The sequence below is a fragment of the Cynocephalus volans genome, chromosome 10, assembly GCF_027409185.1.
Source record: "Cynocephalus volans isolate mCynVol1 chromosome 10, mCynVol1.pri, whole genome shotgun sequence".
NCBI classification, from domain to species: Eukaryota; Metazoa; Chordata; class Mammalia; order Dermoptera; family Cynocephalidae; genus Cynocephalus; species Cynocephalus volans.
In genome coordinates this window covers 75,808,494-75,823,027 of record NC_084469.1, presented here as the reverse complement: position 1 = coordinate 75,823,027, position 14,534 = coordinate 75,808,494, and the positions used below count along the sequence as shown (strand labels likewise).

At 46.7% G+C, this 14,534-nt stretch overlaps 1 protein-coding gene across 1 annotated transcript in view; it reads right to left on the bottom strand.

The window, feature by feature from the left end:
- LOC134387046 (liver carboxylesterase 1-like) overlaps nt 1-7,799 on the bottom strand; it is a 30,061-nt gene extending 22,262 nt beyond the window's left edge. The window contains exons 1-3 of the mRNA XM_063109267.1: nt 7,728-7,799; nt 3,818-4,022; nt 1,033-1,177 (exon numbers count right to left, since the gene is read on the bottom strand). Of these exons, the coding sequence (XP_062965337.1) occupies nt 1,033-1,177; nt 3,818-4,022; nt 7,728-7,779 (402 nt within the window). The 5' untranslated portion in view covers nt 7,780-7,799. The remainder of the gene's footprint in view (nt 1-1,032; nt 1,178-3,817; nt 4,023-7,727) is intronic.
- Nucleotides 7,800-14,534: the final 6,735 nt, after the last annotated feature.

Below are 14,534 nucleotides of genomic sequence, written 5' to 3'. Positions count from 1 at the left end.
GATGGCAAGATCCCTGAAGGTGGGGGCTGCGTGGGAATGGTTCTGTGTTCCTCCTTTCCCCTAACGCCCAAGTCTAACTGTGTATATGGGGGCACTGAGTACATAACAGAAGAATGAATGAATGAATAAATGGACCTTTGTCCCCACCTCCTTGTGCCTTACAAAGCACATGTAGGGTCAATTTCTAGTCACAGTTCACAGACACCCTCCCCCACTCCTGGGCACCATGCCAGCAGCATTCCTGGGAGGCTAGCTGGCCTTAACACCCCTCTCTCTTCTACCCCAGGCAACTCCTCTGCCAGCAGACCCTCCCCACCATCAGTCTGCATTTGGCAGCCTCTCCCATCTTGGGCCCTTCCTTTATTTGGGAAATGCTGACTCCCTGGGTCACCAGCCCCTACCAAAGACAATTAGGGAGGGAAATTAGCTACAATCAAATCCCAGACAGTTGGCCAAAGGCAAAGGAAAGTGCTTGGATTGTCCCAGACACAGACAGGTGTCACAAATGGAATTTATGTGCTGGGGAAAGGCCACACATAGTTCAATTTCCTAGTCCATGTCAAAGTGCACTGGGTTGAAGATCAGAAGACTCCAAGCTCTCGTCCTGCCAACCCTATTGTGTGACCTTCCCATCCCCCATCTGGCCTCAGTTTCTCTACCTGTTAAAGGAAGGATTGGGTTGTTGGCTTTTCTCTAAGATTCTTTGCAGCTCTTACTTTATTGGGAATTATGTCTTAGCTGCTCCATGTATCAGATTATTAACTAGCAACTAAGAATAAGCACTCTTGTCCTTCTATTTGCATGAAAGAACTTGGAAAATATAAGATGTGAATCGAAGATGTACAGCAAACTCCCCCAGAGGCCCTATGTCACTAGGGGAAACTACGGTATGAAAAATACATGTTTCCGGTGGTCAAAGGAAGCCCTGGGGCCCCAAAACAGTCCTAGCCCATGATGCCCCCTCTGGTCTGCACTGGAAGATCCCAGAAGGCTGGGACTCTCACATCTTGGCCAGCGGTTCCCACTGCTTACCGGCAGCCTGCTTTTCTTTGTCAAGTCGGCAGGAGTGTAAATATTTAGGTAAAGACAGTCTTCAGAAAACTTGAGTGGAATGTTCTCCTTTCTGTTGGTAAAAAGTTCTGAGAGCACCTGTCCCACCAATGTATCTTGGGAGCACCTGGGAAGGCCAGAAAGAAGGACCCCTGACGTTCAACCAGATCTAAGCGAGGTGTGTCCTGGAGCTGGCCAGCCCTTGACTGGGAGGCTTAAGTCAGAAAATGGAGTTGCTATTACCAGCCTTGAGACACTGGAATGGATAGGAGGACATCTGGGCAGCCAGGTGGGGCCCCGGGACTCACTAAGAGCTCCCAAGATCATGCAGAGTGAAAAGGCCTTGATTCCTCTCCTCTTCCTGGAGCCTTTGGGATGCCCTGGGTCAAGGACCCGACTGTGACATGACCCAGCTCTCTGCTGGGCTCCACATGGTGGGCTGCAGGGTGATCACCATCAGGGAAATGTGTTCTGGTCCACAGGAGATTTCCACAGACCGTGAGAAGTCACTCAAATGGCAGACATTTAGGGCTGCACAGGTCAGGGGTGAAATCTTTGTGGGACACCACCGACAACTGTATTCTAGTGCTGCCTCAGCACTGATTTGCTGTGTGACCTTGAGTGAATTCCTTTCCTGCTCTGCGCCCCAATTTGCCAAGCCTAAGTGAGAGGCGTCATTTCTGTAAGGGTCTTACAGTCCTGACATGCTAAGATTCTACCATCAACCCATCCGAGACATGTGCTGTTAGTTGCCCTGGTAGAGATCTCAAAGATTGAACATAGATTAAAACTGGTAATATTTATTGAGTTCTCCCAGTGTGCTGGGCACCGTTTTAAGTACTTCTTATGTACTAACTCATTTAAGCCTCAGATCAGCCCCATGACATAGGTTCTATTATCATCCCCATTTTACCTATGAGAAAACTGAGGCTAGAGAACCTGTCCAAGGTCACACAGCCAGGAAGATCCATGCTATGTAGTGCTTATATTTCCAAGTATATTATAAGCAACATTCCCATATCTCAATGTGTAGAAGGCAGGCACCACTGCCCCCATATGTAGATAAGGTTACTGAGGTGCTCAGGTGCCAGGAAGACACAGCTGTCAAGTGGCAGAATCAGAGCCAGCAAAGATGACTTCCTGATTTCCATGCTGGGAAATTATGCCCAGCAAGGGGCATAGAATTCATACAAAAGAAATGCAATTGTCAAAAAAGGGAAAACGTGTTCAACTTCACTAGTATTCAGCTAAATGCAAAGTAAAAAGCAAAATAATAATTATTATTTTTTTGCCTATCTAATAGCCGAAAAACTTCTTTTAATAACCCCATGCATTGGCAAGGGTCCACTCAATGGAGATTCTTATATATCAATGCAAGAAGTGTAATTGGAACAGTTCTGGAGGAAAATTTAACAAAAAGTGGATGCTCTCTGACTTAGAAATGTCATTTCTTGGGACTTATCCTAAAATATCCATAAATGTGCATAAACATTTAGCTAAAAAATGTTCATCACAGTGCTATTTATATGATCAAAAACATAGGGCTGGCCAGTTAGCTCACTTGGTTAGAGTGCAGTTCTGATAACACCAAGGTCAAGGTTTGGATCCCTGTACTGGCCAGCCACCAAAAACAAAATGAAACAAACAAACAAATATCAAAAACAATTTAATGACCCCAGCATGAGATTGGGTAAACAAATTATGCTTCGATATCCAATGTAATGCAGCTAATAAATGGCAGTCTATGATATTTAATGGCATAGAATGATGTTCATGATATACTTATAAATGAACAAAGTAAGTATCCAAACTATTTGTGTATATGATTTCATTTTCAAGAAGAAAGAATGTAACAGATAAAAGACTGAAACACATGATCTAAAATATTAACAGCAATTCTCTCTGGTTGGTAGAATTGTAGATGACTTTAATTTTCTTACGTTTTCTTCTCTGTATTTCCTAAATTTTCTGTAAGAAGTATGTATTACATCTGCAATCAGGAAGCAAAAACAGTAAGTATTATTTTTGAAAGAAAGGAAAAGAAAGAAGTCAGCCAGAGGCAGGATCTTGGAAGTCCTCAGAAATGCCTTGCTGAGGAGATAAATAATGTCCAGTGGACACATATAGGTGTCTAAGGTGCTCTAGGTGGCAGGTGTGAGGCTGATTGGAGCACCTGGACTTTTTCGCGCAGCTTGGCCAGGGTGACTGGGACACACCAATGTTGCTCTACTCGTGAATAGGTATCTAGACACACCTGAGAGCTGAAAACCTGCCAAGTCAACACCTCCGTCCACTCCCCACACATGCACCTCCTTACCCACCCCACTCCCCAACTACGTCAAGGCTGAAGACAGGAGAGGAAATAGGACATTACTTCCAATCTAACCCACCTGCTCAATTGCTTTTTTCCCGAAGCACTTATATTTTAACATATTACATCATTTGTTTCTTAACTTGCATATTGTTTATTGCTTGTCTTCCCCAGCTAGAATGCAAGCTCCATGAAGATAGTGATTTTGGTTTTTTTCACTAATAAATCCCAAGAACCTAGAACATGCCTGGCACACAGTAGCTGCAAAATAAATACGTGGTGAATAAAAGACTCTAGAATGCTGTGAGAGTTCTGGAATATTGTCAAGTTTCTATGATGTTCTTAAGGATTCCAGAATAAAGTGTAAGCCAATCAGGGGGTTACCTTCACTCCTTCCTGTATCATTTGGAGGCAAAAAACCATGGAAAGGTGCCAAAGCCAGCCCCACCAGCTTACATAGGAGGGTAAGACGTGGTGTTCTTTACGAAGCTCCATGGTTCTGCAGGCTGCGGTGGAGTGAACCTCAGGGGTCCAAGAGGCGGCTTGGCAAAAGGGATTCCCAGGAAGACGGCCACAGGCTGTGCAAATCCTTCTAAGCTGACATGCTTCCCCAAGACTTTGCCATGAACAGTGTCCACCACAGGCGGTGAGGATGGATGACCTGATGGACATTGAGAGGGAATAAGGACACATCAGAGGTGAAAGGTTTGACCTGGATTCCAGGTGGGTTTACCCACTTTCTAGGCATGTGACCTCAAATAAGTCACCTAAACTCTCTAGACCTCAGTTTATAGAAGATATAAAAAAGGGATGAGTTTTACTGTCCTTTCTAACTCACAGGGCTGTTTTAAGGAGCAAATTGGAGTTGAAGGCATAAAAGCATCCAGTCAAAAGTAACAAAAGAACTGCTAGGAACGAACAAGACATTTAGCTTCCCTCTTAGAAGCCTCTGGAAACATGTTCATTAGGATTCTGGCACTGAGCTGCTGGATGAGAAGATGACCAAGAGGTGGCCCCTGTTCTCATGGCACTGAACCTCGTCGGGAGAATGAGCCACATGCATACTTGACCCTAATGTGGGAAGAAAGTGGCCATGTCCTGGGAGAGGTACCAGTAAGGTGCTACAAGAGTTAGAAGAGGGAGAGAGGCCTTCTGAGTGGTGGCATCGTGGAGGAGCTGGGGCTTGCAGGGGGAGGGGGATTGAATAAGGGGAGATGGAAGAGGCAGGTATAAAGCAGAGAGAAGAGAATGTGCCGAGGCTCGGAGACAGCTGCACCACGGTATTAAACACAAATTCTATTTTCTGTATTCTGATGCTTTGACATTGGAGGCCTCGCCGACCCTGCAGGGCCTGCCTGGGGAAGGGCGAGTGGCCTGTGTGCACCAGATGGAGTCTATGGACAGAGGAAATTAATCCTAGAATGAGAGGATGCCGGGCGGGGTGGGACTCAAATGCCAGGCTAAGTGCTTGGGTTTGAGTTAGTAGACAAATAAGCAGCCAGAACAGTTGTGCAGCAAGGGACAGGGTAAACTTGAGGAATATTCTTCTGTTTGGCTCTGAGCAGGGTCATCCAGAGAAGAGAAGGAAAAACTGGGAGTCAGATCCCTGTCTGCTCCATTCTTGTGGAGCTGACAATTCTTCCTCACTGAGCTGAAATTCATATCTCCGCAGCTTCTGCACCAGTCCTGGTTCTACCTGCCATGGGACCATGCTGAGCTAATCTGATCTCCTCTGACGCGGCAGGTCACCTTCAGACCCTTGATCATGCCCAACTCTCAAGTCTCTTGTCTGGCCTCAGTAACCTCCATTTGCCAAGCATCCCCCATAAGAAATAATTGCTAGCCTCATCCTTCCAATTGCTTCCCTTTGGATACAAACAAAATGTGAACATCTCCCTCAAAATGTGTGGCCAAAACAGAAAAGAATAATCAGGATTTGGTCTCATAGAAGAATATTCAATGATATTGGATATTATGCAAAACCAGGTTACAAAACAGTATTCCTGTCTCATGTTGAGTAGCCAGTCCCATACTGCAGACATTCATATTGTATGCTTTTGTTGTTGTTGCTAACTTTTACAAATAATACCAAAATGAACTTCCTTGGAAGCATGTATACTGAGATGTCAGTGGGCAGTGACATTGCACGTGACTTTTTTTCTTTGTTTTTTCCAAGTTTTCTGCACTGAACATCCGTTTTAATAATTAGAAGAAAATTTTTATGAATATGGTGAAGTTTATATGGAATTTTGAATGAGGATTCGGTCCCTGCCTGGATGTGAAGGATATGGAAGGGAAAGACCAAAGAGCTGGCGTGTGATGCTGGGTTCCAGTGTACACAGGTTCAGTTGAGAAATCACCAAGATGTCCTGGTAAGAAGATGCCACAGGATGTGGGCACTTCAGGACTGGAAGGAGGTTGGGTGAGGGGGCAGGGTGGACTCACCTACCTGAAAGTGAGGGTGCCCACCATGGATGTGTGTGACTTCACTGAAGAGACCAGCGTGCGAGAGAAGAGAAAGAGCTGAAGACCAAACAAAGGGACAGCTACAGCGAGACTGAGCATGTCCGTCAGAGCAGTGGCAGGAGACCGTCACGGTGTCATGGGAGCCCAGGGAGGAGGAGGAGGCGCTGGCCGAGAGTGCTGAGTGCTTCAAAGAGGTGAAGGAGGGTAAAGTCCAAGAAGAAACCACTGGGCTTGGCCTTAATTGGGTCAGTGATATCCTTCAGCAGAGATGAAGTGCATAGAAGCCAAATTGCCAAGGGAGAAAAAGCAGGTGGGTGGGGTGGGAGGCGTAAACAACAGTGGTATGAGGAGTTACCACCTATATCACATGTAATGGACACATACTGAGCACTTACTGAGCCAGACGTGCATTCCACTTTCTTTAACATAATGCTCGAAAAAGCTTAGCTAGGTAGGTGTTAATATGCCCATTTTGCAGATGAGAAAACTGAGGAAATGTAAGCAGCCCATATCAACTTCCTAAAGATGGATATGGGATGGCATTGTCATGGGGGAACCAACGGTAAAGGAATGTTCCACTCCAGATTTGGTTCCTTTCCTTTCTTACTCCGCCCTTGCACTCAGTTCCTGGCCTCTAACAGCCTCACACAGCCAGAAAGAAGACAAAATCCAGACGGGGTATGGGCTTTCAGGCATTGGTAGAATGTCAGGCAGGGCACTGGCTCTGGATTCAGAAGCCAGAGATAAACCAGGGCATGATTTTCCACTTGACCTTTGGCAAGTACATATCCCTCTCTGAGTCTCAGTTTCTCCGTCTGTAAAATGGCACAGATGCATTCTGAGGTCCCTCGCTCTACCCCTGTATTAACCATTTATTTTATTTTCTGTATTCTCACACTTTGGCATCTGAGGCCTTTCTGACCCTGGAGGAACTGTCTTTCCCAGGGTCCAATCAATCCAGAGCCCACACCCCAGCCACCTCCTTTATCAGGTCTCACACCCTGGGCCACTATCCACCTGCCCTGATCACCTCAGAGACAGATACTAGACAACTAGGGACAGCCCTTGTGCTCCAAAGACCCTGAAATTATTCAAACCAGCCAATCCCCAGCCTGCTTACCCTGCCTTGCCTCTTCTGTCCAGTGGAAACCACAGTAAAGGCTCTTGCCCACAGCACCGCCCCTGCCCGCCTCCTGACTGACGCTGGTGCTTTCCCTCCCGCTTCTTCCCCACCCCGGTGGCGCGCCCCTCCTCTGGGAATATAAATAACACTTTTGTCCCAATTGCAGCTGGCTCCTGATATGTTGGCCTGGCCACACCTCAAAATGTCTATTAATACACTACATTTTAATACAATCCCTTTATTTATCTGTCCCTTTTCTGTACCTTCTCAATACCAGGCACTATCCTAAGTGCTTTAGAAACAACCGCCCAGGTAGGTCATCCCTAAATTAAAGACGTGGTGACCGAGGCACAGAAAAGTTAAGTATCTTGCCTAAGGACACAGGGCTAGGAAGTGCTGAACTGAGATTCAAACCCGCGCACTCTGGCTTCAGAGTCGATGCTTTTAATACCCTGCTAAGCCACTCCCCGTGACTGGCCCTATCTGGACTAACAGTCACGGGGGAGATGAACCGAGCTCCCTAAATTCCTCAGGTGTCGCCCTCCCGCGCCCGGCGCGTGCCGCTGCAGGCTGAGCGTTTGTCTCTGCGCGTCTGCGCGGGGCCGGGGCTGCCTGGGCTCCGCGGCTCCAGGTTCGAGTCCAACTGCAGAGGGCGCGCGCCGCTGCGGAACAGGACCTGCCATATTTTTGTCCTATCGCATCTCCATCCACCTCGACCCAGGACAAGGATTTCTAAATGTGCGCCCCGACATTTGCTGTTTGTATTTCAGGACTCACCCCAAGCCGTGCAAGCGGCGAGAGAGGTCAGGACCAGAGCACGGAGCCACATCGTGGACGGGCAGCAGCGCGCGGGGCCTGCGAGGTCTCGGTGCAGCTCAGCGGCCTGCGCAGGTGTCGCCCCAGAGCCCGGACTCCGCCCCCGACCTCCCGTCCCCGCAGCCCGATTGCCTAATCCGTGGTAACAGAAAAGCCGGGCCCCTTCTGAAATCTGTCTGGTTGCCTGTTGGGCCTCCGAGCCACGCCCGCCAGGAGTTCACCCTCTTATCTAAACAGTTCGGCCTAAACGCTTGGATTACACATTGCCAGAAATGGTCAGACAACTCGTTATGTGAGGGCTTCTCCTGGGTAGGACAGGACCCTAGCCTCGGTGTGCTGCGAGCTTCCCAAAGGCAGGTGCAGCAGATGCCTTCAGGCAAAGGGCAGCTTTGGTCTGGGGTCCTCAAAGCAAGACTGAAAGTTTCCAGAGTCACTCACGGTCCAGCAACTGCCCAAACGGGTAACTGAGGACACATCTCTTAGCTCCCTGGGCTTGTAGTTTATAGAGTTCTAGGCTCTGAGTTTGGAAGCGGCCTTAAATTCCAGCTGTTGTCCTTTCTGATGCTTACATTAGCTTTACAGTATTCCTGCCAAATGGCCCAGCCTCCTGTCACACACCTCCAGGGTCAGGGAACTCACTACCTTTCAAAGCAGGGCTTTTTGAGCAGAATGTGAAAATGAACTCCATCTCTCCACAGTGCCCGGCTCTGATCACCTATCCCGCCATTTATCCATTCATACTTCAAGCATTTACCCAAATGCCTGGCACTTGGCGAGGTGTTATGGATACAAAGGTGAATCCAAGACATAGTCCATTGTCTCAAGGAGTTCCCCACGTAGTAGACAAGACAGGTTGGCGCGGGGGGGGGGGGGGGCGGTGCTGTGTAACATGGAATCACCAAATTAGAGGGATTCAAAACTCTCTGGGTACACCCCGAAAAGTGTATTTTACAAACTGCTGGGGACACAAGGAAGATGATCAAAGGCTCTTCAATGATCTTATTACATGTCCAAGGACAGAGAATTGGTTAAATTCACTCTGGTACAGCCGACTAAAGAAATACTATGTACTCACTCAAAGTAGTCATGCACATCTCTATTTATTGACAAAGTCATGATGTATTGTGAAGGGAAAAACAGGTTATAAATTGTTAGACTGCTTTGGGAAACAGACTGGCAATTCCTCAAAATGTTAAACATGGAGATACCATATGACCCAGCAATTCCACCCCTAGGAATATAGTCAGGATAACTGAAAACATTTCCATACAGAAACATGTACACAAATAGTATGTTCATAGTAGCCAAAAAGTGGAAACCACCAAAGAAAGTGTCCATGTAATGACGAATGGCTAAATAAAATTGTGGTCTACCCATACAGTGGAATAGTATTCAGCCATGAGTAGAATATGCTCTAATACAGATGAAACTTTAAAACATTACCCTAAATGAAAGAAGCCAGCCATGAAATTCCACATTGTATGATTCCATTTGTATGAAATTTCCAGAATAGGCAAATCCATAGAGACAAAGTTGGTGGTTGCCTGAGGCTGAGAAAGGAGGCAATAAAGAATGACTGCCAATACATATGATGTTTCGTTGAGGGATGATGAAATGTCCTGGGAATAGACAGTGGTGATATTTGTGAACATACTAAAAACCACTGAACTGTACACTTTAAAAAGGTAAATGTTATGATATGTGAACTATATTTCAATAAAATAAATATATGTTTTAAAAATCCCTTTATGTACAGTTGACTTTTGAACAACATGGGGGTTGGGACACCTACGTTCCCTAACAGTCGAAATTCGTATATAACTTTCGACTTGTTGGGTTCACACTAAGCGCCCTGGCAGGGAGAAGTGGTGGTGGGGGGGCAGGTGCTGCTTCATTACTTAACTACTAGTAGCCTACGCTTAGGTAGGCTACTTAACTGCTTAGGTATGTCATGAATTCATTTTTTCCAAAATTTTTCCAAGATATCTATTGAAATAAATCCACATATAAGTGGACCTACGCATCTCAAACTGTGTTGTTCAAGGGTTTGCTGTATAATCTGATCATGTTTTAATAAGAATAATATATTTGCATAAGAAAAATTCTGGAAGGTTATACATCTAATTAGTATTACGACAGCCATTTCCTGGCTGTAAGATTGAGAATGATTTTACTTATTTGTATTTTCCACTTGTATTCATCCATAAAAATTATTTGAGAAGTATTGATTGAGCGCTTACTGTGCAGCAAGCATTGTGCAGAGTGGTTTGTATGCAGGCTCTCAGTTTTCAGACAACCCTGTGAGACTGACACTCATTGCCTGAGGCTCAGTGTGGTTAAAGAACTGGCCCAAGGTAAGAGGAAGGGCTGGGGACTATAAAACCTGCCTGACTTTATAGGCTGTAGTCTGAGCCGCTCTGCTGAATGTCAGAAGGTTTTTGAAAAACCAGCCTGGTTGGTGCCCTAAGCATGTGCTTGATTGGCCTGTGCATGGTCTCATGCAGCCTCTCTCTTCTGGGATCTCCCTGCCTCCACCCCTTCAAAGTGCCCATGTCTTTCTGCTGATCCATTTTGAATCCTCCAGGCTGCCAGGAAGGATGGGGAGCTGGGGGCTATGTGAGGCTATTCAGAGGAGACCAGTGGCTGGAAACAGAGCTCTGGGGTTATTGGGAGAAGCAGTGGCTGGGTGCCAGAGGCATTTTCTGACTGTTCAGACTTTGTGATGCCCCTTCCCCAGGGGAGACTTGTCGCTGGGAAGGCATTGCCCAGCCAAGAATCCATGAGCCAGTCCCCCTCACATTTACTTGCAGTCATAAGATCAGTCCTTGCCAATGGAGTCAGAGGGGACATGAGGCAGAGTCGGGTGCAGGACAGCACGGTAAAGAGGAAGCTGGGTCCTCCATGCCCCCTGTGGCCCCTACAACCAGCTAGAGGAGGGGATGGTGAAGTGACAAGGTGGCAGGAGCCTGTGTCGCTGAACTGCATTTGGACGACAGCTGCTGTCTGATCTACAATAGTGTTTTAGACTTTATGTGAGGGAGAATAAAGACCTATCACGTTTGAGCCACTATACAAAGTTTCGGTGTAGCCTACCCTGACAAATACAGGCAGATCGCAAGTAAGTGGTAATCAGTGACACAGAGGACTTTGTCGCTTTGGTCTCTCCTGCCTCCCCCGAACAGGTGTGCACACACTCACAGCCTCTTTCCTGGAAGTCAGGGCCAGAATGGATGCTGTGGGTGGCCGGCCATTCCTGTTGGGCCTTACAGCTTTACTGCTCTCATGACTTCCAACTGCCGGGGGCTCTTCTCTGCTTGAGGGATTTCCTGCAAGTCAACCAAGCCATTCTGTGCACTGCAGGCCAGAAATTCGAGGGATAACAGTCCTCCCACCCCCTGGAGGAGCCCTCAATCAAGACTGATGGGAGTATAAATACCTCAGCTCCCTCCCTCATCTGGTGGAATAACATTGAAATACATACCCTTTTCCTACAGTTTCTCTTGAGATTAAGCTCCAGTCACCCCAATAGTAACCAGCTTCATAGTAGACCTTTATAGGCTGTGTTCCCTTCCCTACCTCACGATCCTACTCCCGCCACTGTTTCCTGCACCTCCCAGATAAACAATTTGCACTTGAATCCTTGAGTTAAGTCTGCTTCTGGGGAAACTCAAAGCAAGGCTTTGACCAAATGAGCCATACAGCCTGCTGTGGGTCGAATTGTGTACACCCAAAGTTCTTGTGTTGATACCCAAACCTCCGGTACCTCAGAATGTGACTGTATTGAAGACAGGGCCTTTAAAGAGGTGATTACATTAAAATGAGGCCATTGTTGTGGGCCCAAGTCTAATCTGACTACTATCCTCACAAGTAGAGGAAATTTGGACAGAGAGACACCAGGGGTGTGTACATGCAGAGGGACAAGCATGTGAAGAGGCAGCAAGGACACAGCCTTCTGCAGGCCAAGGCGGATGGCCTCAGAGCAAACCAGCCCTGCCAGCAGCTTGATCTTGAACTGTGAGGAAATAAATGTGTAAACCACCCAGTCTGTGGTGTTCTGTTAAGGCAGCCTAAGCAAACTAACACGTAGTCCCAACCCAGTTTCTTTCTTCATGCCCTGAGGAAACTAAGGCCCAGAGATGGGGAGGGGTTGACTAAGGTCACGCAACAAATCAATTGGCAAAGTTGGGACCAGAGCTTGAGGCTTTTGACTTCACCATATTCTCTATGTTTCAGGGGGCAGCCGTCTCACTGGCTTTAATGGATCAGGGAGGTGTTCTAACTGCCAGCCTTATCATAAGGCAAAATATCTTGATTTTGTACACGATCGCATTGTCAGCTCATGGGTCCAGGATGAGGGGCTAGGGCCGAGGGGTTACAAAAGGCCAGAGAAAGAAGCATCTACCTGGGAGATTTGTTCTGTTTTTCCAGTGTCACTTGGCAGCCAGACCAATATTGACAGCAGGGAGGATTGGGCAACCAGCAGCCATAAAGTACAAGACAACCCCAGAGATGGGCATGGGTTCTTGCCCAAGGCCACAGGTTTTGGCTGAAACAAAGCTTCTGGTGACCCAAATTCAACAGGGGTGCTCATTAGCACCCATTCTATCCACTGCAGCAGGCTGGTGAGGGGGAGCCCTGTGTCGAGGGTGAGGACATTGAGACAGCACTAGAATCAGTCTGCAGAGGTGACTGACTCTAGAAAGGAACCTGGGCTGGGGTTCCTGCCTTACTTTTATTCAGGAGAGAAACACGGGTCATAAAAAGCACCCTTATAAAAAGCACCTCTGTCTCTACCCACATGGGACAATCTGGGTGGTCTTGCTAAGTAGACAATGCCGTTGCCAATCACTTACACAACACACATACACACACACACACACACACGTACGTTACCATCCTTTTGCCCTAGCCAGCTGGCCTTTGAAACCTGGGCACCAGCCCAGGCTCTCAGCCTATGAAGATTGTATGGTGCTGTCTCAGCAAAATATAAAAGGTAGGGATGAATTATTCTCCTGATTCACTGTTCAACCACATGCCCACTGGTGACACCAGCCAATTCTGCAAACAGAGGCAGCCACTCCTAGACCTTTCCTGCACCTGACTGCAGCCTCTGAAGCACATTCCTGGGTCACGATGACTCTGCAAAAGTAATGGGTAAGGCTGTAGTCTATCAAGCCTCATGCCAGATCTTATTTTTTCTTAACATGTGAAATTTCCCTGCATCACTTTAGCTATTATTGATACATCTCTTTAGGTGGCAGTTGATTGGGATTATTGCTTTTCCCCCGGGGAACTACCTAAGGTTTCCCATGTGATTATAGAATCCGGAGAGTAAAATCCTGAGAACTGGCCTTAACTCCTAAGCAGTTGGGCAGGATTTGGAAGAGTAGGTGCCCCTAGGAGTTTCAAATTAATCCCCCCCAAACCTCTCTACATCCATCGATTTACTCAACAGATATATGAAGAGCACATATTTGATGAGGCATTGGACAAGAGCAAGCCCGTGTCCTATTGGGCTGCTCACGCAGCTTGGCCTGTTAATCATGGGATAACTCAGGTATGGATTGAGTGCTAGAGAATGTGGCACTGGGTGACCAGAAGTCTGGGAACCAACTGGGTGGCATTTGGGGATTCTTTCTGGGAAGAGAGGTGGTAAGAGGCAGGAGTGGCTCTGGAAGAGGTGCCCTCTCGTGCACCATTCACCATGGCTCGACACTCTATGAATCTAGAATTCTATGACATTTTCCAATGCAGCCTAGACATATGCAGTGTTTCTGGAACCTCAGTTATGGTCATACTAATATCATATTTTTGTCATACCAGTGTATCATCTGTAGTATTATTATCAGGTTTTTTAAAATGGATTAACTCTTTTTATTTTATCAGACTCATTAGAAAAGGAGATTTTACATCATTTTCATAAGTGGAAGACCGGTATAACGTGCCATAAATTAAAGGTAAGCATGGAAAAAGTGCCACCATATTTTTAAAAAATTAAAACGATAGTAAAAACAAAAAGTAAATAAGGACATGGAAGTAATAACACATCCAGTCGACAAAAGCCTGTACCTGAAAATAAGTCACTGAATGGGAAATGTTCATGACTGATGCTTATTTAGAAATATAAAGGCAGTGGGCCGGCCCCGTGGCACACTTGGGAGAGTGCAGCGCTGGGAGCGCAGCAGTGCTCCCGCTGCAGGTTCGGATCGTATATAAGGATGGCCGGTGCACTCACTGGCTGAGCGTGGTGCGGCCGGTCACAAAAAAACAAAAAAAAAAGAGACAAAAAAAAAGAAATATAAAGGCAGTGACAGACTTGACCACAATGGTCATGATTGTTAGGTGAGAAGGCTTTGGCTTTGTTGAGGATTATTGTGACTATAGCCCATTTCCTTGTGCTTCAGGGAGCTTCTTTTTCTTTTTGACATTAGGATTATTGGGCAAAATTTGCATTATATTTACACCTCTCAAGGCCCTTGATGCTGTCTTGTAATTAGGGGGTCAGATTTCCTGGGGCCAATTCAGTCCTAGGACTGTCTGAGTCAGAGAGTCTGAGGGAAATTTTGGCCTGGAGGTGGGTCACAGAGGGGAACACTGCACTCCCCCAGGGCATGTGTGGTCATCCTGAATGGCACAAGCAACTGGCATTCAGGCCACCTGCATCAGGCAATCACCCTGGGACTGCTGAGTAAGAAAGCACTAGTGAAAGCAGCATAAAGGCCCAGAGTGATTTATTTTTCTCTTATATAAAGAACTACAGGGTTGTTC